This window comes from Petromyzon marinus, chromosome 43 (assembly GCF_048934315.1).
Source record: "Petromyzon marinus isolate PM22_M1 ecotype Great Lakes invasive population chromosome 43, UKy_Petmar_22M1.pri1.0, whole genome shotgun sequence".
In the NCBI taxonomy this organism is placed as follows: Eukaryota; Metazoa; Chordata; class Hyperoartia; order Petromyzontiformes; family Petromyzontidae; genus Petromyzon; species Petromyzon marinus.
This window is the reverse complement of record NC_133709.1, coordinates 7,732,772-7,755,410: the sequence shown is the minus strand read 5'-3', so window position 1 is coordinate 7,755,410 and position 22,639 is coordinate 7,732,772. Positions and strand designations below refer to the sequence as shown.

General features: G+C 46.3%; 1 protein-coding gene across 6 annotated transcripts in view; it reads right to left on the bottom strand.

Annotated features, from left to right (window-relative positions):
* KDM1B (lysine demethylase 1B) overlaps positions 1–22,639 on the bottom strand; it is a 44,328-nt gene that overhangs the window by 10,321 nt on the left and 11,368 nt on the right. For 3 of the 6 annotated variants that reach the window (XM_032970461.2, XM_032970463.2, XM_032970464.2), the window contains exons 10-23: positions 21,558–21,742; positions 20,518–20,694; positions 19,340–19,414; positions 18,601–18,738; positions 17,097–17,268; positions 16,582–16,709; positions 15,197–15,328; positions 13,832–13,906; positions 12,863–12,979; positions 12,569–12,694; positions 8,287–8,409; positions 7,948–8,100; positions 6,974–7,076; positions 1,337–5,217 (exon numbers count right to left, since the gene is read on the bottom strand). In XM_032970461.2, coding sequence (XP_032826352.1) covers positions 6,993–7,076; positions 7,948–8,100; positions 8,287–8,409; positions 12,569–12,694; positions 12,863–12,979; positions 13,832–13,906; positions 15,197–15,328; positions 16,582–16,709; positions 17,097–17,268; positions 18,601–18,738; positions 19,340–19,414; positions 20,518–20,694; positions 21,558–21,742 — 1,685 coding nt within the window. In that variant the 3' untranslated portion in view covers positions 1,337–5,217; positions 6,974–6,992. Of the gene's footprint in view, positions 1–1,336; positions 5,218–6,973; positions 7,077–7,947; positions 8,101–8,286; positions 8,410–12,568; positions 12,695–12,862; positions 12,980–13,831; positions 13,907–15,196; positions 15,329–16,581; positions 16,710–17,096; positions 17,269–18,600; positions 18,739–19,339; positions 19,415–20,517; positions 20,695–21,557; positions 21,743–22,639 lie in introns of those variants that run through there. The other 3 variants (XM_032970465.2, XM_076073774.1, XM_076073775.1) reach the window with 3 other exon arrangements.

Below are 22,639 nucleotides of genomic sequence, written 5' to 3'. Positions count from 1 at the left end.
ATATTTTTTAGAAGCGACCCAGCCACAAATGATAGCTTATCATGTGGAAATTTATAGCAGCCAAATACTCTAAAAGCATGCTTGTAAATGTGGAGGGGAACACCAGAGATAGATCCATACCACCACGGTGAGAATATGCAAACTCCAAATATATAGATGTCGAATATCAAATTTGGATCGCCGGGTTAACAGCACAATGCACGAACCACTGTGCCATCACTCCACCCCATTTAACGGTAACCACCACCGACCCCTAAAAATTTGTCTCGCATTAAAATGGGAGCTCAATTTTCTACAATAAAAAATATTGCACCAGCTTATTTGCTCTATTTACAAGGCATGTTTTTTTTTTACTTTAAATATAGGACGTGCATTTTAAAAACAGGGCTTTAACATAAACACTGAATAGAACATCACCTCGAGATGACATATACGCTAATTTAGCTGGGAGAGTAATATGTCTGGAACATCAGCCATGTGCTTGTACACCCTTTTTGTTACTCCACTGCTGGATGAGGGCCTCCTTACGCTGTGCGGGTAGTTTTTTTACCATACTTCACTGCTCATGTCAATGCAGGTTGGTGAAGGCTGGGAGCATACACGTGGAAGCACAAACACAGAAGGCAGTTGCTATACTGCCCTCTGCTGCCCACACGGAGCCGCACAGCCTATGACAACCCAACTAGGACCATATCCAAGAGAGGGTACTTGCCTATAAACATCTGGCAAAGCACTAGCATCGGTTAAAACAATTCCTGACTCTGCTGATGAAATATTTAAAGTCGAACTTGTGCGGCGTTTTCTTGTGTTAAACCAATGCTGCTGAAAGCACTCCCAGAAGGCTGTGTGACAGATGGAATGTGTAAAATTATGCTGATTTCTCTGTTGTGTATTGGTGGTCACCCATCCAAGCACTATCCACTTTTTAAATGGGTGCATTCCAGGTGATTTGGTCATAGGCGGGCATGAGTGATACATTGTAGAAAATGCTAAAAAATCTGAAATAATTTATATGATGCAAAATGCCATGACATTTTTGGGATAAAGTCACAAATTGGGGTGAGTCAATAATCAGGTAAAGTATGAACTTAATTAGAATAGAGACACCGTGTTCCGAGTTTTCGGTCATCTCTTTTGGTAACAAAAATAATGTGCGATATCTCACAGACACACATATGCATGTTTGAAACACCAAAACCATATGTACTGAATATGTAATCTGGGCTTTAAAGCAAACAGGGCAGCGTACAATTTAATAATTTGCCCCTTTGCATTGAAGTGAGCAGAAGGTTTATCGAGGCCAAAGGAAAACACAGTGTGCCGTTTATATATTAAATCATTTTGCGGTTAAGGTATTTATTTTGAAACACAATTACACTGGACATATCCACCGAGACGCATACATCTTGTTTTACTTTCATGCAATCCCGACACAGAAACAGCACATTTTTATAAATTAATCCATATGGGTGAAATTTAGCTGAATCCAAGATGAATATTATTGAATTATGAGCTGTGTAATGACATTTTAGCAGGGACACTGGAGCTAATAACTCTTCTGAAATCAAGAGCACCAGAAGCACCTTAAATATCCACAGGTCTGACCGCACCTCACTTCGATAACTCTCATCCATATATTCATTCCGAGTTTCTCTCGTGTTAAAATAAGTCAAGATTTAAATAACATAAATAAAAAAAAACAAACACGGCTCACACATTCCCAATTCTAGTCGTCATTCGCTCACTGCATATCCACACATCTTTCATTACCAACAACAGGCCAGGGATTGTGGCATCTCCGGGGTCATCTTAAAGGCTGCACACAGAAGTTCATGTTTATCAATGGCTACTTGTAGATTCACTTTCCCCACTGAACAAGTGAGAAGAAACTATCGATCGTTTTTGGAAATGTGGAATTTGTGTGCAGCTAATAAGGCTTGGAGGTAACACATCCCTACATCTCAAGGCAGCCAGAGGCACATGCAAAAATTCGAGATCTAAAATTGATTAGTTTTTTTGTGAGATGTAAAAAAAAAATTATGATGGGGCCCCCGTCCAGTTGAATTCATTAAACCGTGAGTGGTTTTTACAGGAAATCCCGTTAAAATATACACACGCAAATAATCCAGCATGTCCATCAGTTAAGATATGTAAAAACATCTATTTTACAGAACTATAAAATTCATTAAAAATACAAAGCGGTTCAAACAAATAAACAAGTGCTTTTTTTTAATCCTCTGCCAAACGAGCACATGACTCGCAGAAGAAGAAACCTATCGTGTGAGAAACTGTAATAATTTACCGTAAACTGTCAGGTTGAGTGATCCGCACGGAATGAAACCCTGACAGACTGCTTTTCCTTTGAACAAAGAAGGTTTGCAATTCACAATGCTGTAAGACTTGCTCAGAGCAGGCTCAAAGTGCTAAATGTCTGGATGATAACAGTGTTCACTCATTATCAAAGCAGTGTGTGCACCTACGTGGAAGAAGAACGTCTATTACAAATAGCCGCCTTCTAGATGGAAAGCCAATGAGCACAAACCACCACCATGGTTGCTTGCGATATGTCACGTAGATGCCTTAGTCAATATGAATGCGAGGTACGTGTAAACTGCTATATTGCAGTGTCAAGCTAATGCAACTGTGCCCCCCTTTGTGTGCGCGCACATATTATTTCAAGACCATACTTTCCAGGTCTCACTGAAAACAAATTAGGCGCTTCTTGTATACGCTGTCACATAAAGTAGGACATTTTAACAGTGTGATGTGTTAAAAGCAGAACATCCCTATGCGAGGTACACAGTAAGCCTAAAATGAGGTGAATAAATGAGGACCATCACTCTACTTGTTAAGAGGATCTGTAAATTATTTTAAATGAGCATGGTGCTAGCAGTTTGTGTCTGAGAATTACATGCAAGGCTCATCATATGCAAATTTACTGGTAAGCTACGATAGAGGGGCACTGATAGGCAGACGGGCATGAGTCGTGTCTAATAGGAGAGATGGTGCAGGAAGAGAATCACTTTTTTGTAGGGTGAACCGATTAAAAGTTCACGTACATTAACCAGACCGGGTGCGCGTGCGTGTCGTAGTATGTATGGAGCAGTAGTGTCCCAGTTAGCGCGCTGCGCTACGAACCTGGCGACCCGAGTTAGATTCCCGCTCACAACGGCGGTTGCTGGTGGTGCTGGCCGCACTTGCTCGTGTACCGTTCCAGCCTTCATAGGTGATCGCTAACAGCACTTGCCCCAACAGTCTGACAAGGCTATAAGGGGAATCTTTGTCTTTGTGTAGTATGGAGACGCTCACAACAACGAGCGGAGCACCGGGCGGCTAAAATACAGCAAGCTGGCACAGTGGGAAGCACAGAATTGTGCACCTGCCAGTCATCCCAGTCAACCCATGGCACCTGGGTCTGTTCCGTGACCTCCTGCCAGTGAGCCTTCAATACTTCACGTGGCCTCAAAATGCACCGAGCATGGCACAAGCGCAGTAGTGACATCACCGCCACTTAGTAGTGAACTGCAGCTGTTGTTGTGAGTGGCTCAGCCTGCATAGTGTGTACAGAATTGCAATAACCTGGGCTAGTTTCAGGTAGGAGTCCTGTCTCCCCAACTGAGTGGAGTGATGCATCTTACACTTTGGCTTCCTTTAGTTTAAAAACAAAGCAAGTACTTAAATTAAACATTACAATTGCTGTAAGGCAAAGTACGATGCTCTGCTGATGATATAATTTACAACAATAATAAATAACTCACTTATAACTCCGTTAGATGACGCCAATAATATAGCAATAATACATCTTAAATTAAATTACACTTAAAACTAAAGCTCTTCCAAAAACACACATTTCAAGGTGGAAGACGCAAGCCCGGGGGGCAACCTGAAAGGAAACACTTGGGGAGTTGAAGGGTGCAAAACCTTCCATCAATCTGTCGGACAGGGGAGGCAAATGCTAAAATAATAATTGCCAAGAAATGTTTGGCATTGTCGGGGAACTGTTTTTTTGTTAATTTAAACCCCCCATCCTCCGATGCATTCCTGCCGATGATATTCAACATACAATTTGTTTAAACCGCTTGAAGTCCATCCGCTGTAAACAAATGCGGCTGTTAAAATTTCGCGCAAGCGGTGATCCGTTTGGACACTGAGACGACAGCGACGGAAAAAGTATATATTTACAAAATGGGTGAGATCCTCCCCCTGTGTTGCAGTCATTACTAAGTTATTGAGTATCCTAGCCAAGTATGACTGCATCAATGTGACTTTCCATTCCCAGGTTAAGGATCAATCCTGCTCCAAATAGTTTGATGTTACATTTGGAATAAATTCAAGACTGTAATTCCCCTGTCAGCTCATCGTTGAAAAGAAGCAGCACTACCAGGTTTTCCAGACTCCACAAGACGGATGTCAGTACTTTAGTAAGTGTACATTAGTCACATCAGCGGCTGCAGCCAGACTACCAATGCGTAGGCAATGCTCCAATTCATATGAGGAGTGCATTTAAGCGTCACGGACCCAACAGGGTTCAACCCAGTTCATCGTGGCCCAGGCTGATTAATTTATGCTTAAAGTTGATTAAACTGCAGTGTGTGCCTCTTAGGCACGGTGATGCCATATAAATAGTTTGTGATAAACACAATCGGTAATTCATGTAAACGTCCATGCTTTTTCTGGGTTCAAAATATTAACCCTGCCCCAGAAAAAAAAGACGGACTAATATACCTCGGTTTATGTAACAGGTGTAAATCAGATTTTTTAAATGTGTCCATGCATTTCGTGTATATTAAAAAGCACGTTCGTATGAATTACATCCCAATGTGGTGCCAGTGTCTGGTATAAAATATAGAAACCATCACTATTTTAAAGATTAATGTACACAGGGGAACAAGCTTGGAAGGTAGCACTATCGTGACGTGGAATATTTCTCATCCATTGATCTTTTTTTGACAAGCCACGAGGTGTCGCTCTGTATCTGTGCAGGTTACCGAGTGCTGTAAAGCTGTCGTTGACTGACGTACACTCAAGAGACGAGGATGGCAGTTAAGTACAATTGCACCTGTTGTTATGATTGGGGTTCTCTCCCTGCATTGGTGACCGTTTATACTTGAGGACCCTGTTATGAGCCACCCGGATACCTTGTATCGATGTCTTTTACTCCCGACAAGATATAGCAGAATTGCAGGGAACTGGAAAAATCTATGGAGCATCAGTGCCCTGTAAAGATAAACAGAAACGTTAAGCAATACTTAAAAAAAAGCATGAGTGGCATCAATTCATATTTCTTTTCCAGGAGACCAATTTTTTTGTTTTTAATTGAAACAAACCATAATTTTGCATCATCCCTTGAGGACTAAAAAATCTATTGTGGTATTTTTGATTGCACGATTGGAAAATGTAAAGCCATCATAAGCCAAACACCTCCTGCTGTTGGGGTAGAGGACTAAAGCATAATGTAACATTGGTAAAACAGAAAATGTTCCATATCAAAGCTAAATTAACTTGAGATAGCGCACAAGAAACAAAACAAAAAACCTTTATTTGCTTTTCCACTGAACCACCAATGCTGAGCACAGTTTAGATATTGCTTAAGTTGCAGTCAACATCTGGACCACCCATTTAGAATACAGAGCTGTTGCTCCACTTCAGTCGCTCTGCGATCAGGGGAGAAACGTTCTCGGTTGGCTGGTATGGCATCACAAAAACCTCCCCACCCCCTGCTGTACTCATGCAGTGACCTGAATCCCCGTTCGCCTGGAACCGAGTTCCAAGACACAAAGGGGCTCTGTCTGTATTTCTCCTGTTTGTGCTAACCCCACATCTCACTTGGGCTATGGGAGCTACGTGTGAAATCCATACTCTCTGGTTCTTTCGGTAAAGTCACGTAGGTATAAAATAAAATAAAATTTTAATCTAGTGTGAAATCCAACCAACAATCATATACGCCAGGCTTCTATCAAAACCATTAACCACCCACGAGCAATGCGACGTTTGCATATACGGTAAATTTGTTGTTCACATATAAATATATATAAAAATAATTATTTACAGACATTTGTCAATCCACTGCTGGATTAAAGCCTCCCCCTGGTATGTCAGTTATGGTGGCTGTTGGACCATACTTCACCAGACTGGTCAGCATGGGATGAAAGGGAAGATCAGTACGAGTTCAGATATCACATGCCATCGAAGTCTGGCATAGCCAGGAATGTAACTCAGGAGGTAGATTTCATAGAGTACCTAATGCACCAGCCAAGTTATACAGCATAGTTCAAAGGGATCGTACACAGCTATGTGGATATGTTGTTGTAATACTCAAGTCTTGTTTCTTAAATCAGTGGTCAAGAACTCTAAACAACCTCAAGAGTTCCAAACACATAAAAAATAACAAAAAATCTGTAATCTGTAATAATATAAATCCACGTATTGTACGTCTATTAGTGTTACTAAAACAGAAACTACCATGTGCATGCATTGCAGAGACGGAGAAATGGATTCTACAATTACCACCGTCTGTGACATCCACAGCAGTACGACCATGGTAATGTAAACTGTAAAAACGCAACGTGGCATCGTCTCATGGCAGTGGGGAGGGCAGACCACCGGTTGGCGGTGGAGGGGGTGGAGAAATAACAAATTCCTCGCGTGGTGCTACATCAAAGCAGAACGACACGACCCAATGCAATGCAACCACGCGACAACACTCGCACAAGCATCGGTGCCGCCATCAAACGCCAAGTGCAGCTTTGTTGCATATTTACTGCTACAAATTGAATCAAAGACGACGGTGTCAATCTGTGCGCGTAAACACAGCGGACCATAGCAGCGAGCTATTGGGGGGCATTTAATGAGGCGTCAAGCGGAGAAAAGTCTGCATATCCCCAAGCCACTCTGTGGGTGGGTGCAACATGCCTGTCACATTACATTTGGATGTGATGGTGCATGTGTACAAGCATTGGTTTATTTTTTTTACCCAGCATGCCGCACTGCTGTCAAGAGGCGGCGATCTTGCTTGCTTCACGCACCCCGCTCAAGTAGGCCCCCGTGACAGTCTGTGGGAAGTGCCTGTTTGTTGCCTAAAAAAGGAAAATCCATAATTGACATTGATAGTGAAGTTAAAGTGTCTCCATGCTCAAATTAGAGTGAGGCAGAGGTGGTGGGGTGGCTCAGAGGTTGGAGCATTGAGTTGGCAGTGCTGAGACCCTTGGCTCGAAACAAAGGCTCATCTAGTCTCAGCTCAGCCACAAATGACTGCACAAAAAAAACTCAATTTACATAAAATGTGCTTAATTCAGCTAAATTCCAGCACTGAGAATTACAAATATTTGTTTTTATGCACTGAACATTATTCTCAGTGGTAGAGCATATGGGAAAGTGCTGCCCCCTCTACTTTGTGAACCAGAGGTCACTTTGAGGGATTTCAGAGGTAGCTCTGTGATATGCACTTCCGGATGAAGCTATTTTGGGAAAAAAATTACAATAAAATGTGCATGCAGTGATGCTCATCTACGCTGTCGACCGTGAGGTATGAGTGGAATTATTAAATTCTGACCGCAGTTTCCAGTTGTTCCATATGACTACCACTATTGGACTTTCCACAAATTTCCACTCATTTGATCAATCACAGGAGGGATGATGGATCGAGTTGACCCTGGGCAGGAACTTGAACACTGGCCTTTCTGCGAGTTGAGAACCTTGCCACAGCGCCACCCAGCCAAGATTTGATCATTATTACTTATGAGATTAGAGGGTCTGCGGTCCAAGAGTATCTGTGCCTGGAAAATAGTATTCGCAAGTATGCAGTGGGCTATGACAAAAAAACTACAACAGTGTTCACTTTAATGGGTATCAATGCCATTTTAAGAAGAGTTATAAGTTGGCTGCATTCCCCAAGGTTGAGAACCCCTGTACAAATAATGTCCTTTTTAAGTAGCCACCTGAACTCACCTCACCAGCGAAGAAGAGCTTGCCATTGAGGTCCTGGGCCAGCACATCATAGGCTTCACCAGTGCCGCCAGGCCGTACGTAGCTGTAGGCCATGAGGGCCCAGGGGTCAGAACCCCACCGCGTTACGAACCAACGCAGGGGGTCGGGCACGTTCTAAAGTACACACACAACGTTTCCACAACTATAACCAACAGCAGTGGCAACATGACCATTCATCTCTTTATGGCAGTCATGCAATTATTTTTGCGAATAATAGTGACCGCAACTAAATGTATACTATATCTGTATCTTGGTGGACTCCTTCAGTACGTGTGTGATGTGTTGCAAAGGGGCACTTGCCTGCTCAGGAAAGATGGCCCGCAGTGCCTGCATGGACTGAGACACCACCTGGGAGTCGCTGAGGTCACGGATCAGCGCTACTGAGTCACCACTCACAACGGACATGAGCACGCACTGTTCTCCCTGCAACACACAAACACACACATAGACAATGATCCCCTCTTCCCATAGCTTTAACAGACTCTTGGAGCAAGTGTTGTTAAGCAAGCACCTATTCATGCCGGCACAACGCTAGAGTGGGGTGGTGTGGCAACCACCACACCTCGCTGTCTTTGTCTCGCCTGTCCCGCTGCTTACACACCGCACCAGGTACTCATCTAAGGTGAAGCGGGGAGGCCCAAATAGTCTCCATTGATGTTAGTCATGACCAGAAATTCGACTCAGGTAGCAGGGTTCGAAGCAGTGCACTAACCACTACGCCAATGATCCCTACGCAGTTATGCACACACAACAACAACGACCGCCATTCGCCATTAAGTGGCGGTGACGTCACCACGACGCTTGTGCCAGGCCATGTGCACCTTGAGGCCACGTGAAGTGTCGAACGCCCGCTGGCAGGAGGTCACGGGGCAGACCCAAGTGCCACGGGTCGACTAAGATGACTGAGATGGCTGGCTGATGCACCACCTGTGCCCCCTACTGTGCCCCCTACTATGCCAACCTGCTGTGCTTTAGCCACCCGGCGCTCCGCTCATTGTTGTGAGCGTCGCTCTTCCGCCCTCCGTTGTTGTTGGAGGGCGACTGCCTCCAACTGCCCAGTAGCGTCCTTCACAATCCTCCTTCACAGAGGCCGATCTTGACACCGCTGGTACCAGTCATCAGCAAGTCCACTCAGCTCCACGTACCACATCACTCCATCTCTTTTCTAGCCCGTGCCGCGCCCGTTTAGCCCCCTCGATCCGGCCGAACAAAAGCTGTTTCGGCATGCGGTGGCTGGGCATGCGGGCTACATGACCCAGCCAACGCAGCCTTGCCTGCCGGAGGAGCTCACCGATGGGACCTTGCCTAGATCTTTCAAGGATTTGTGAGCTCCTCACACAATCCAGCCTGGTTAAACCCAGGATGGATCGAAGGCAGGCTAGCCTAAATGTTTCTAACCGGCGAAGATGTTCCTTTAGGGGGGTCAAAGTTTCGCAAGCGTAGAGAAGGGAGGGAATGACCGTGGCCGAGAAGACCTCAAGCTTAGTGCGGAGCAACAGACCAGGTAGCTTCCACACAGCATTACGCAACCGATGAAAAGATATTGCCACTCGGCTGATTCGGAGTGAGACCTCTCCTGTTAAACTGGAGCCGGTCATAAGCACACTGCCCAGGTATGGGAAACTCTCCACTCTCTCCACAACTGCCCCATCACCGATTGTGAGTTGTGGGGGTGGAGTGTCCGATGGTACAAAATACCCAGGCAGGTGCTTAGTTTTGGTGGGGATGATGGTAAGGCCCCATCTCTTAGTGGCACGCTCTAGTCTCATCAGCAGCGACTCCAACTCCTCTTCTGAATGAGCAGATATTACCAAATCATCGGCATACATAACGTGGATGAGCAATAGGGAGCCATCCCTTGACCGCACCCGGGCATCTATCAGCCTCCCATTATATCTGTACCATATGGAGATTCCCCCGGTACAGCTATTGAAGGCTTCACGAACTACGTGGTCAAAATAGATGTTAAATAATGTGGGAGCCAGAGGACATCCCTGTCGCACCCCAAGGTGTACAGGGAATGGCTCTGACTCCCGGCCACGTAGTTTTACCCGGGCCCGCTCACCATCATGAACGTCCTTAATGATCGTGAGCAGAGGGTCAGGTACTCCAAAAGCACGAAGAACAACCCAGAGCCCAGGCCTACTGATGGTATCATAGGCCTTGACAAGGTCAATAAAGCAGAGATGTAGGTCTTACTGGAATTCCCTACACCTCTGCTGTAGCAGACGGACAGAAAATATGGCATCTGTGCTGGACCGCCCTTTCCTGAAACCGCATTGGGGCTCTGCAAGCCTCTCCTCAGCGTGCCTGGCAAGGCGATGTTGAATAATCCTTGCCAGGACCTTTCCCAGCACACTAAGGAGTGAGATGCCCCTGTAGTTGTTACAGTCTGTGCGGTCCCCCTTCTTAAAGAGGGGGATCACCAGGGCATCCTTCCAATCCTGCGGAATCCGTCCAGTGGTCCAGACTGTTGTTATGATGTCATATAGGGCAGTCTGTGCACAAACGCCACCCTCCCTCAGCATTTCGCTTGGGAGATCATCTCTGCCTGGTGCCTTTCCTGGTCTCAGACTCTGGATCGCCTTCAGTACTTCCTCAACAGATGGCACCTCAGCCAGCCACTCACAGGGGGTGACTTCTTCCAATATTTGAGGCACCCCAGCCTCAGCAGGGTCATCCCCACTTTGTGCCACGATGTTTTCCTGACCTCACAGAAATGCTCAGCAAATCTGCAAACCTGTTCCTGGGGGTCAGAGATTGGATCACCGTTTTGTCCCCTAATGATGGTAATAGGTGTGGCGCTGCAGGTTACTTTTTTGATGGAGTTAAATAGAGATTTGTGATCTCTCCTCAGCAACCCGCGACCACCACCCATCCTTGCAGCGCCTCACAGCTCTCCGAACCTCCGAGCGAAGGCTGCGGTAAGCCTCCTCATTCTCTGACGTGGGATTCTGTAGCCGATGACAGTGGGCCTCTCGCTTTTTCTCAACTATCCTGAACACCTACTCTGTCAACCAGGGTCTCTGGGGAGGTCTGGACCGCGTACCCAAAGCAGCCAATGCAGCTGCATGAGTCACAGTCCTAAACCTCTCCCATTTACCCTCGACATCAGGAGGAGTGGGGGACGATGCCAACCCCAACCGCAAGCGATGATGAAATTCTCGCTTGCAACTTTCATCAGATAACTGAGACCAGGCCACTTTAGGTTGGAATGGGGTCCTGGGTGTACACCCACCACCGGAGTGGAAGAATGGCAGGCGCATCTTACAGATGACAAGTCGATGGTCAGAGGGCAGATCAGCTCCACGGTAGGTCCTGGTGTCAAGGACATGGGCTCGCATCCGCTGGTCCGTCACTATGTAGTCCAGCAAATGTTCTTGCTTGGACCCGGCATGCATCCATGATGTTGTGTGGATGCGCCGATGCCGGAACAGCGTGTTGGTAATTACAAGCCCATGGGCTGCACAAAAATCTAGCAGCCTCCTACCGTTGTTATTGAGCTGATCTGGCCCATGCCCTCCAATCACTCCAGACCAAGTGCCAGCATCATGACCAACTCGGGCATTGAAGTCACCCAACAAGATGACTCTATCCCAAGGGGCCACTTTAGCCAGCACCTGTGACAGGTCATAGAAGGCATCTGACTCAACGGCTTTGCCTGCATCCCTCCACGGATGTTTGTCTTCGGTGGGAGCATAAGTAACCACAACCACCACTCCTCGCCTCTGGTTGATGGGAAGGCGAGCCCAAAGGAGCCTGGGGCTTACAGCTTCCCACACCTCACCACCATGCTCCCACGCCCCCTTCATTCTTTTGTTCAAAAGAAGAGCCACACCCTGATGTTTGGCAGTCTGCTGCCCCGAGTAGAGGACTGTCCACCCCTCATGGTGGCAGGAGCCAGAACCGGTCCACCGGACCTCCTGAATGCCAGAGATCCAGGCGGTACCGGTCCAGCTCCCGACAGAGGAGTGGCAGCCTCTCCTCCGCAGTGAGCGTTCGAACATTCCACGTGGCCACACGAAGTGGCTTTTCGTTGTTTCTGGAGGAGCCCCGAGAGTAGAGATTCAATCTCCTGGCTCCGCCAATTGGGGTTTGGCCAGGAGACGCCATAGACGCCTATCCCCCCGGGGCCTCCGGCACAAGCTTATTTGTTACATTTTTAATTCGTGGTTTCGTGGTAAATTTTTGAAGGTGGAGGGGTTACCAGCCCCTCGCACTCGTCCAGAGCCCCCGTTTAGCCCCTGTGGTGGTCACAGACGCCATGAGGGGAGAGGCCAATCGGAATTGGCCCTCCCCCCACAGCACTGTCCACGGCAGAGTTGCCCGTCCGGCACCGCGAGGAGGTAGGGGGTTGTTTTGCCAGACTGCACACACACCCCTATGGGGACACACAAAAATAGAGGAAATCGATAAAGGAATTACAATAGTTAGGAGGGAGGGTCAAAGGCTGTGAGAAAATCAGTTGTTGAGAAAGTGATATGACGTCAACGTTGGAAAGATGGGAGGCGTGAATAGATGCGAGGAGGGCAAGAAGTAGAGAAAGCCAGAGAGGACAGGGAGGGGTTAAGGCAAGGCCTACCTTGGGATCCATGTCGTAGAAGACCCCAAAGAGACCCCTGCGGTCATGGCTCGGTGGAAGGTGTCCAAAATAGTCGGCTCCGCGGATCTTGTGCTCCCAGAAACGGAACGGGAACTGCAGCCCGATCTGTGTGTGGAAAGCCAAGCGTGCTATTGCATTCATTCGCTCGCTCACTGTGCCACTCCGTGACACTCAAGACTAACAAAACAGCTCGCGTCCTCGTCAAAAGATCCCACAAGCCTTATACCGACTTCGAAGGAAAATGTGCCACGTGTGTGTGTGTATACGCATTACCTTCTCGATGAGACCGGCGCCCAGACTCTGCAGGGCCTTGATCTTGCGCTCAGGAAGTGGAGGACAAAACTCCAGCACTCCCAGCTGCATGAGCGCCAGTGGGATTGTCACCAGTACCTGGGAGCAGCACCGTGGTAATACACCATTACAGTAGCACACGCCGCACTTTCACAGCATCCACCACCACACGATCACACGATCACACCATCGGTGTAATTGCTTTCAGATGCAGATAAACTGCCAACTGTGGTAGTCTCCATTGCATTTTGAGATTTCATTCAAATTTTATTATGCAGTAAAACCTTGGATTGCGAGCATAATTCGTTACGGAAACGTGTTTGTACTCCAAAGCACTCGTATATCAAAGCACTCGTATATCAGTTGTGATGACGTGACGTTCAGCAGACAAAGCGTATACGTTCTACTCATATTGCAAGACCTCGCTCGTTTATCAAATTAATATTTATTTGAAAATTTTGCTCGTCTTGCAAAACACTCGCAGACCAAGTTACTCGCAATCCAAGATTTTACTGTACAGACAAATGTACAGCTCTTTTGTCAGTTCACTGCTGGATAAGGGTCCATTCTTTACCATGCTGGGTCAGTGCAGGTTGGTAAAAGAGGGAAGCAGATGTACAAGCATAGAAGTACAGAACCATGAATATTTATGAACAGTCCTCTACTGCTCACCACATAGCCATGCGGGGGGCTTCATCAAGCTGTGGACTAACAAAAGGCTAAAAAATAACTAACATATTTTTCTAAACCTGATTGAAGTAGCATTCATGTAATTTATACATGTATATCAGTTTCATACCTTTTTAATTTTGTGGCTGTGTGCCTGTCTGCATTTCCCACAGTCTCCCTCGTAAGAGGAAGTTTGCACCTACAGGCTCATTGGCTTCTATTGAACCAGGTTCTAATGACCCATGCAGAAGCAATTTAGATGCAGTGTGAATGTCGCCTGACCTTATCAGCAATGTAGGTCATCCCTGTAGCTGTATGCACCTTCACACATTCCCCCGAGTAGTCCACTCGTTTTACCTGCAGATAAAACAAGAAAAGACAAAGATCACCCATATAGCCTGTAACATACTGTTGGGGCAAGTGCTGTTAGCGAGCACCTATAAAGGCCGGAACGGCACACGAAGGGGAGGGTGACCAGCACCATGCCCGGCCACCTTTGTCTCCCTAGTCGCAATGTTTAGACATCGCACTAGGTACTCATTTGAGGCTGAGTCGACCTAGGGGAGGCCCAGAACTGGTTCAGATAATAGTCACTGGTTTTGGCAGATATACAATGACAAAGATCCCCAGTATAGCCTTAACAGACTGCTGGGGCAAGTGCTGTTAGCGAGCACCTATGAAGGCCGGGACAGCACATGAGGGGGTGGGTGGCCAGCACCACGGCCGGCCGCCTTTTCCTCCCTAGTGGCGATATTTACACACTGCACTAGGTACTCATTTTGGGGCCGAGTCGACCTAAGGGAGGCCCGGGACCGGTTCAGATAATAGTAGCTTAGTGCTTACCTTACTCCGATACAAACCCAGCAGCACCAGTTTGATCCCCAGCCACAGCTAAAATCAGTGGCGATTGCTACCATTTATCCTACTCCCTGTGCCTCCCCGAGGTCGACTCACCCTCAAATGAGTATCTGGTGTGATGTGTACACATTAGCACTGTGAAAAGGAAGCTGCAGGTGGTTCTGGCCATACTACCCCTCCTGAGCCATGCTGCCTTTCATAGGTGCTGATTAATGGCACTTGGCTTAAAAGCCAGTGTTGGCTATACGGGGGATCTTTGTGTCGTTGTGCTATGTGTTTGGTGTGCAAAGAGAAGTGGTGGCAGCGATGCAGCGGTGTTGCAGCGTTTTACACACTGTGCTACAGTCCTGGTAAACCTGAGTTTTATTCCTTGCCATAATAAAAAAAGGCTAGAAGTGGCATGTGAAACCAGTCTTGAGTCTCCTCCGAGTACTCTGTGTGGCATGTAAACATCAGCACAGGAAACACAAAAGTGGTCGAGCATGATGTTGGCCACCCGGTATCGTGTGGTATTCTCACTCGAGTAGATACTCTCTTGTAGAACTTTCACTTAAGATTAACAAATCTGTCAAGTTGGGAAGTGGTGGAGGAGAGGTAGCACACTGCACTACCAACCCGGTATAACGCAAGTTCAATTCCTGACCACAGCTGTAATCAGTGAGGTGTGATATGTGAAATGGTCCTGCAGTCTACCTTCACCAGAACGCACTGACCAGTGTGGTGAATAATTGTCAAAGAATCCCCATGACCGACAACCGTGTGTGGGGGGGGAGAGGGGGTCATACGTACGGGGGTGTGTAGCCGAACGTCCAGGCCCTCGGCCAAGCGGTGTAGGATGGTAGAGTACCCGGCCGTCAACAGGGTGTGGTCTCCGGCAAACTGAGCAAAGAACTCATTATGGTCCCAAGAGCGTGCGGATACCTGGGCACACAGTGACAACGATTCCCCCGTTCAGCTCTGCGGACTCGTGGTGAAAGCGCTGCCACAGGCACATTGCACAGACGTATGCGCAAAGACAAAGACAGCCTTCTTCTTAGTATTTTCGGTAAAGTCACGTTGAAGAGAAACAACAAAATAATAAAATATATATAACAATAAAAATTCTCACGACGTTTCGACCATAACTCAAACGGTCATCTTCAGGTTGTTGGTTTGCATAATGCAAACCAACACACGTTTGAGTTATGGTCGAAACGTCGTGAGAATTTTTATTGTTTTATATATATTTTATTATTTTGTTGTTTCTCTTCAATGTGACTTTACCGAAAATACTAAGAATATGAATTACTGCAGTCACGAAAGCTTTAAATCAAAAAGACAGCCTTGTTTAGACATTGTTGGGGATTGTGCTCCTACAAGCACACGTACGCAAACACAAATGCACATTCTAGATTTGAAGCTTTCGTGACTGCAAGGATCCATACTCTTTGGTTCTATTCGGTAAAGTCACGTAGGTAAAAAATTAAAGCGGCCTTCATCAGGTGAAGGCCGCTTGTGTTGTGGCCGAAACGTCGTGATTTTTGTTGTTTTAATTTTTTACCTACGTGACTTTACCGAATAGAACCAAAGAGTACAAATGCACATGTACGCAAGCGTAGACACTAGGGGAGGCCCAGGTCTGGTTCAGACAATCGTCACTGGTGTTGGTTGTGAGAGGGAATCGAAGTATAAGCACGTGTACATATGTACAACACCAACAACCACCATTCGTCACTAAGTGGCGGTAACGCCACCATGGCGCTTATACCAGTCCAGCAAAAACAACCCCCTACACCTCCTCAGTGGTGGCGGACGTGAGCAATGCCATGCGGGGAAGGCCAATTCCAAACGGCTGTTCCCCTCATGGTGCTCGTAGCCACCAAAGTGGCCAATGGGCTGGTAACCCCTCCACCTTCAATTTACTTACCACAAAACCACATATGCACACATACATACACACATCGATAGAGACAGTCCGTTTAGACGCACAGACTTGGAGAAGGTACTGCTACAAGCAAATGTGTGTATGTATGTGTACACACGTGTGCACTTCTGCACCTCCGATTAGCTCGGTTGGTTACGTACGGTGCGAAAGATTTTCAACATACATACGTATGTACACGTGAATACACACACACACATATGTACCAAGACACACAAAGTGCCACAGCCTTCAACAACACGGCACTGTGCACCTGGCGTAGGTTGGCTCCGCATGCGTACTCCAGGTTAGCCAGGTGGAACTGCAGCAGCTTCTCTTCGAGCTCCCCAAACGAGAGCCCCGACTCCTTGCGGAACGCGTGAGTCAGCTCCTCCATCTTTTCTGCTCACGTACACAAATATAAAGATCCTCCGTGCATCCTTCACAAGACTGTTGAGGCAAGTGTGATTAGCGTGCACCTATAAAGTTCAGCACGGCACATGAGGAGGTGGGTGGTAAGCACCACGCCGGGCCACCTTTGTCTCCCGAGTGGCGATGTATAAACATCGAACCAGGTACCTATTTGAGGTGAAATTCGACTTAGTAGAGGCCCAGAACCGGTTCAGATAATCGTCACTGGTGGTGGCCATAAGCGGGAATCAAACCAGCCTCACCGGGTTTGTCGTGCAGCGCGCTAACCACTACACGATCGCACGTGCGCGCATATACACACCCCACCCCCCCCACCCAAACATGAACACACACTTGAACGCACGCTTGCACACGCACCTCCCAGCGAGACGTCGTGAGCGGGCTCCGTGGTGGTGCGCCACTGTGCGATGATGTCGAGGAGAGCGTTAAAGTGGAAGTCCATGCGCTTGTCCAGCGCTGGGTCGGTGACGCGGCCGCTCTCGTCCAGCAGCTCGCACGCCTCGCCCAGAACGTGCATGCGAATGCCCAGCTTCCGGGCGGCACAGGTCGGGATATCGTAACCATTCCCCCCCCCCCCCCTCCACCGAGCATTATCGCGATGACAGCGCTCACACGAGCATTACTTAGGGCCGAATACGGCTTTAAGAGAGGTTTGTCAGGCCTCGTATTAATACACACCTTAGCCTTATGCAATAATAACACACCTTAGCCTTATGCAATAATAACACACCTTAGCCGTATGCAATAATAACACACCTTAGCCTTATGCAATAATAAGACACCTTAGCCTTATGCATTTATAACACACCTTAGCCTTATGCAATAATAAGACATCTTAGCCTCATGCAATAATAACACACCTTAGCCTTATGCAATAATAACACACCTTAGCCTTATGCAATAAGACACCTTAGCCTTATGCAATAATAACACATCTTAGCCTTATGCAATAATAACACACCTTAGCCTTATGCAATAATAACACACCTTAGCCCTATGCAATAATAACACACCTTAGCCTTATGCAATAATAACATGTAAAAAAATATTGGGGCACACCGTTACCAAGTGGGCTAAATTGAGAAATACAGTGCTGCCACGTGTAAAATATTCCCCTCCTGTACTGGAATAGTGCAGCTAAAATGCTTGCACAATTGATGAATAAATATCATTTGCAGGCCGTTTTGAAATTGGGACGTCGCATGTGGCCAGAGGACGCATAAAAAATCAAGTCGCTTGCTGTAGATTTCCCGCTCCTGATATAAACGGACACTCAATTCAATCCATTAGCCTAGTAACGATTCACCCCCTCCACAATGCGATGAACTGTCACAATTCAGGGGCATGATTTTATGATGTCATGAACTGGGATCACGGTTTGAGGAATTGATTTACAGACCAATTACGTTCTTGCCCTTGCGGTGCATGCATAACTTATGGTGATATGAACCAATGCAGTCTAAAGTGATATACATGTACATGAATCTCAATGAATTGACATGTCGTTAAGATGCCACTATCCATAGCGAACAGCTGGAAACTCAATGTTGATATATTAGAATGCAGTGCATGGAAAAAATACAATAAAATCACAAATTGTTGGCATAATACTGCGATATCAACTCATGAACCACGTGTTTAATTTAATGACAAATGACAAATTACTTTGAAGTGCGTAATTTAGACACCAATTATACATTTTTATTGTGATTCCTTTACATTCGTGATTAACATATAAATTTAGATGCGTTCACGTATCAAAACGTTCTGAGAAACAGCAACACATTTAAGCAAATAAGGTTTTTCTCTCACAACTATTGTTTCTGCTGATCTATCTCCACACCCACTCCCCGCCCCTCACCTGTTCACACATGAGGCTGATCGGGTTATTGACACAGCCGTTGACAATCTGGGCCCCCCGTCCGACGGTAGTGCCCCCCAGCGAGCGGTCGTCCCACACGCGCCCCCCTATCCTCTCTCGGGCCTCAAGCACAATCACCTGGTTGCACACGGACAAACGCAGACGGTCCTTTACATTTATTTATCTTCTCTCCAACACCACCAACAAAGCAATACATTACATGGGTCGTTTGGGACTGCTCTATGGACTCTTGACATGGACTGTGAAGGCCTATACACAGCAACAGAGGAGTTTTATAGCATTAATGAACTCATAACAGCTAGTCTGGGTCTAAGATTATGCCCCTAGGACAGGGTTCAACAAAAATGTTTTGGCGAGCCCCATAATCAAATTAGTGTCACGTGTACGAGCGCTATGTCACGAGGTGTCGTGATGTTAAAATATCTGTCCATACGGCCGCTCTTTTGTTCTTATTATTGGGTCTTTCACCTTCCTCTTGTTTATCTCACTATCAACTCACTTATGTTTATCTCTTGTCTACAGCTCTAGCTCTGTATTTTGCTGATCTCTAATTTTTATATACCTTTTCTTCATATCTCGGCGAGCCGTAGCTCTCGGCCAAGCCTTAGCTTGGCGGGCCATTCAAAGAGCCCATGGGCCAGATGTGGCCCTCAGGCGGCTAACTGAAGAAACCTGTCCAAAGATAAAAAAACCCATGATCCAAAGCAATCGCTTTTACCTTGAGGCCGAAGTTATGAAGCTGCCGAGCAGCGGCAAGGCCTGCCGGACCGGCTCCTATAACCACCACGGAATTCTGTACAACGTAACATACATAGCAAAATTATGTTCATCACACAAAGGCAACACTGAAGGATGCGCACACAAATACGACGTTATATACTGTAGCTGAAGTCGCTGAGCTGTGAAAAAGCTCAATTGTTAAGAGGAACAGCCTCCCGGGCTTGATGGCATGAGTTTAAATCCCAACGAGGATCAAAGAAGGGTAGTTGCGTTATGAAAAGACAAATTGATACCATTATAATAATAAAAAGATTGAATAATTTGCCACCTTTTGTCAATCGACTGGTGGACAGATACCTCCCTACATTCGGCAAGGGGGTAGGATGCTGGCGATAGCTGTAGCCGGGAATCAAACACGGGTTGCCGGTTCATAGGGCAGTGTGTTAAGTTATCCCACCATAAATACCAGTAATTTCCACTACTTGCCATGAGCACCATCAGGACCACAAACGGATATGAACACCACCCATTGCTTATGAGAAGTGCTAAAATAACAAAAAAAAATTGTACGATGATTATTTTATCGGTGTCACTGATGACGGTGCAATAAGTGATTAAAAAAATGGCAGCGGAGATGATGATGTATGTGACGATGATGATGAGGGGGATGATGATGATAATTGACAAAGGTGATAACGATGCTGATGATAGTGAGGGTGATAATAGGTTTTTCCCCTTTTTTCTGGCAACAAAACAGGTGTTAAGATATTCTTAGCTCTTTCGGCAAAGTCACGTTGAAGGGAAACAATAAAATAATAAAATATATATATAAAACAAGATGTGTTAAGATGTTAAAACACCAAACTGAAACCTTTTACAAGGAATCATGTCTGCATTAACCGCAATGCTTGTGGTGAGAATGCAAACAAAAATAAGTTTCAAGGACAATGCATATATTATCAGAGTATGTTTACTGTTTGCATTCTGACCACAAGCATTGTGGTTAATGCATACATGATTCCTTGTAAAAGGTTTCTGTTTGGCGTTTTAACATCTCAACACACCTGTTTTGTTGCCAGAAAAAAAGGGGAAATACCCTATTATCATATTTTGGTCCTGACAAAGGAGGTCCCATGATGATAGCGAGAGTGATGACCATATGGAGGGTGTGCCTGCCTTGCGGTAGTGTAACGGTAAGAGCGGGCGTCCCGGGTGTGCAGAGAGCAACCCCGTGTTGATGAGGCCCTTGCGCATGGCGAAGTGAAGGATGCCCTCCAGCTCCTGCATGCAGCGCACACGAATCAGGCCCCGTACCAGTAGGTGCTGCATGCACTTCTGCACCGTCAGGAACTCCTGCGTGCACAGAGGGAGCAAGCACACAACACACATTAAAACCATTACTCCAAACCCCTCCACTGGCTCCCAATACAATCCCAGATAAATGTTAAGACTGCACTCACCCATCGTCAAGATGCTTTATGAACTCGCCACTACCCAACTCTCCTCATTCATCTCACTCTAATCCACGCGCTAGCCCACCTCTCCCATCTCATCTCACTTTATTCTCCTCCACGCATTCTCCGCTCCAGCAACCAAGGCCTTCTATCAAACCCTCCAGTCAACCTTTTCTCAGCGGTAGGTTGCTCATTCCCCTTCTTGGTGCAGAATACAGTACAATGACATTTTTTGTACTGCCTGTGTTATACTTGCTAGTCGCCCATGCAAGCATTATCAAGGCTCAACCATGCTTAGCTTCGGAGCCGATGAGTTTGAGCGCATTGCAGGTACTTGGTCATAGACCATGTTTAGGTACAGTAAAACCTTGGATTGCGAGCATAATTCCTTCCGGAAACACGTTTGTGATCCAAAGAACTTGTATATCAAAGCACTCGTATATCAGTTGTGATCACGTGACGCTCGGCAGACAAAGCGTATACGTACTACACGTATTGCAAGACCTCGCTCGTTTATCAAATTAATATTTATTTACATTTTTTGCTCGTCTTGCAAAACACTCGCAGACCAAGTTACACGCAATCCAACGTTTTACTGTATTTATAATTGTGTACCCTTTTGCACGTCTCTTTCTGTCACTTCTTGGCCAAGTGAACCCGTGCATTCCATCATTTGGGTGAAATATCAAATTTTAGTCGGTGCATAATTTTGGCCAAAGCAAAGTGTGCAACGTTGAGGCAACCCATTCACGTAGGAATCACCTTGCAGTTCATGTTCCAAAGCGCCAGGATGAGGTTGCGCAGTGCCAGGTACATGGTGGGGTCGCGTGAGAACTCGGGGAATTCGTACAGCTCATCCAGCTCCATGACATCTGGCCGCACGCACAGGGCCTTGCCGCTCTCATTGGGCTGGTAGAAGGGCTGGAAGTATGGGTTCAGGCCAGGCACTGGCAGCACACAAAACATATAGTGGACATGTACAGCTCTGTGTTAATTCGCTGCTGGATGAGGACCTCTCCCAAGCCACGTGGATCATAGAGGTTATATTTTTTTTGTTACCACATTTCATCATAATGGTTTCTGAGCACAAGTTCAAAGTATCAAAAATAACAAGCAACCCAACAACAAACGGTACTATTAAATGTGTTAAAGGTAACACCGAAAACGTTACCTAGGATTTTTGGCAAGGAGTGGAGCATAGATGTTGGATTACACAAGTACAGTACAACAATGCATTTTTCTCACTGCTCTCTGATATCCACATTAGTCCCACTGCCTAAAGGCTATAACTAATGTCAAGCGCCCATTACAGCACTATCTAAGCTCAAGCTTGCTTGGCTTTCGAGATCTGATGAGATCAGGTGCTATTCAGGCGATTTCCATATACTTTATGCAGAAACACAGGATTTCCAGATCACAAATATTACCCTCTAGTGTCCGATTAGTGTGGCTAAGATGCTTGCAGTGACAGATACATATTGTGTGCAGGGTGTTTCAAAATGGTAGGTCTCATGTAGGCGTGGGCTGTATGAAATGAAATCACGGGCCATTCCTGACCTTTGGGCCATATGCTTCCCATCACTGGGTTAATGGGCTAGTCTTTTCACCTGCGTAGGTTATGCTGGGATAGTTCTCTCTTTGAGGTAATGTGCTCTAAGAAATCTGTGACAATCCCAGGACATGAAAAGTCCAAGATTTTGTCAGTTGCCTAATAATGCACCACTCAAGATACTGTACTTACATGTAGTTCTCACCACTTCAGGTATGATGGGATCCTGTCCTACCCATGATATATCCCAGTTACTTTGCAGTTCAGAGGTGGCGACCCTATAGTGGGCAACTGT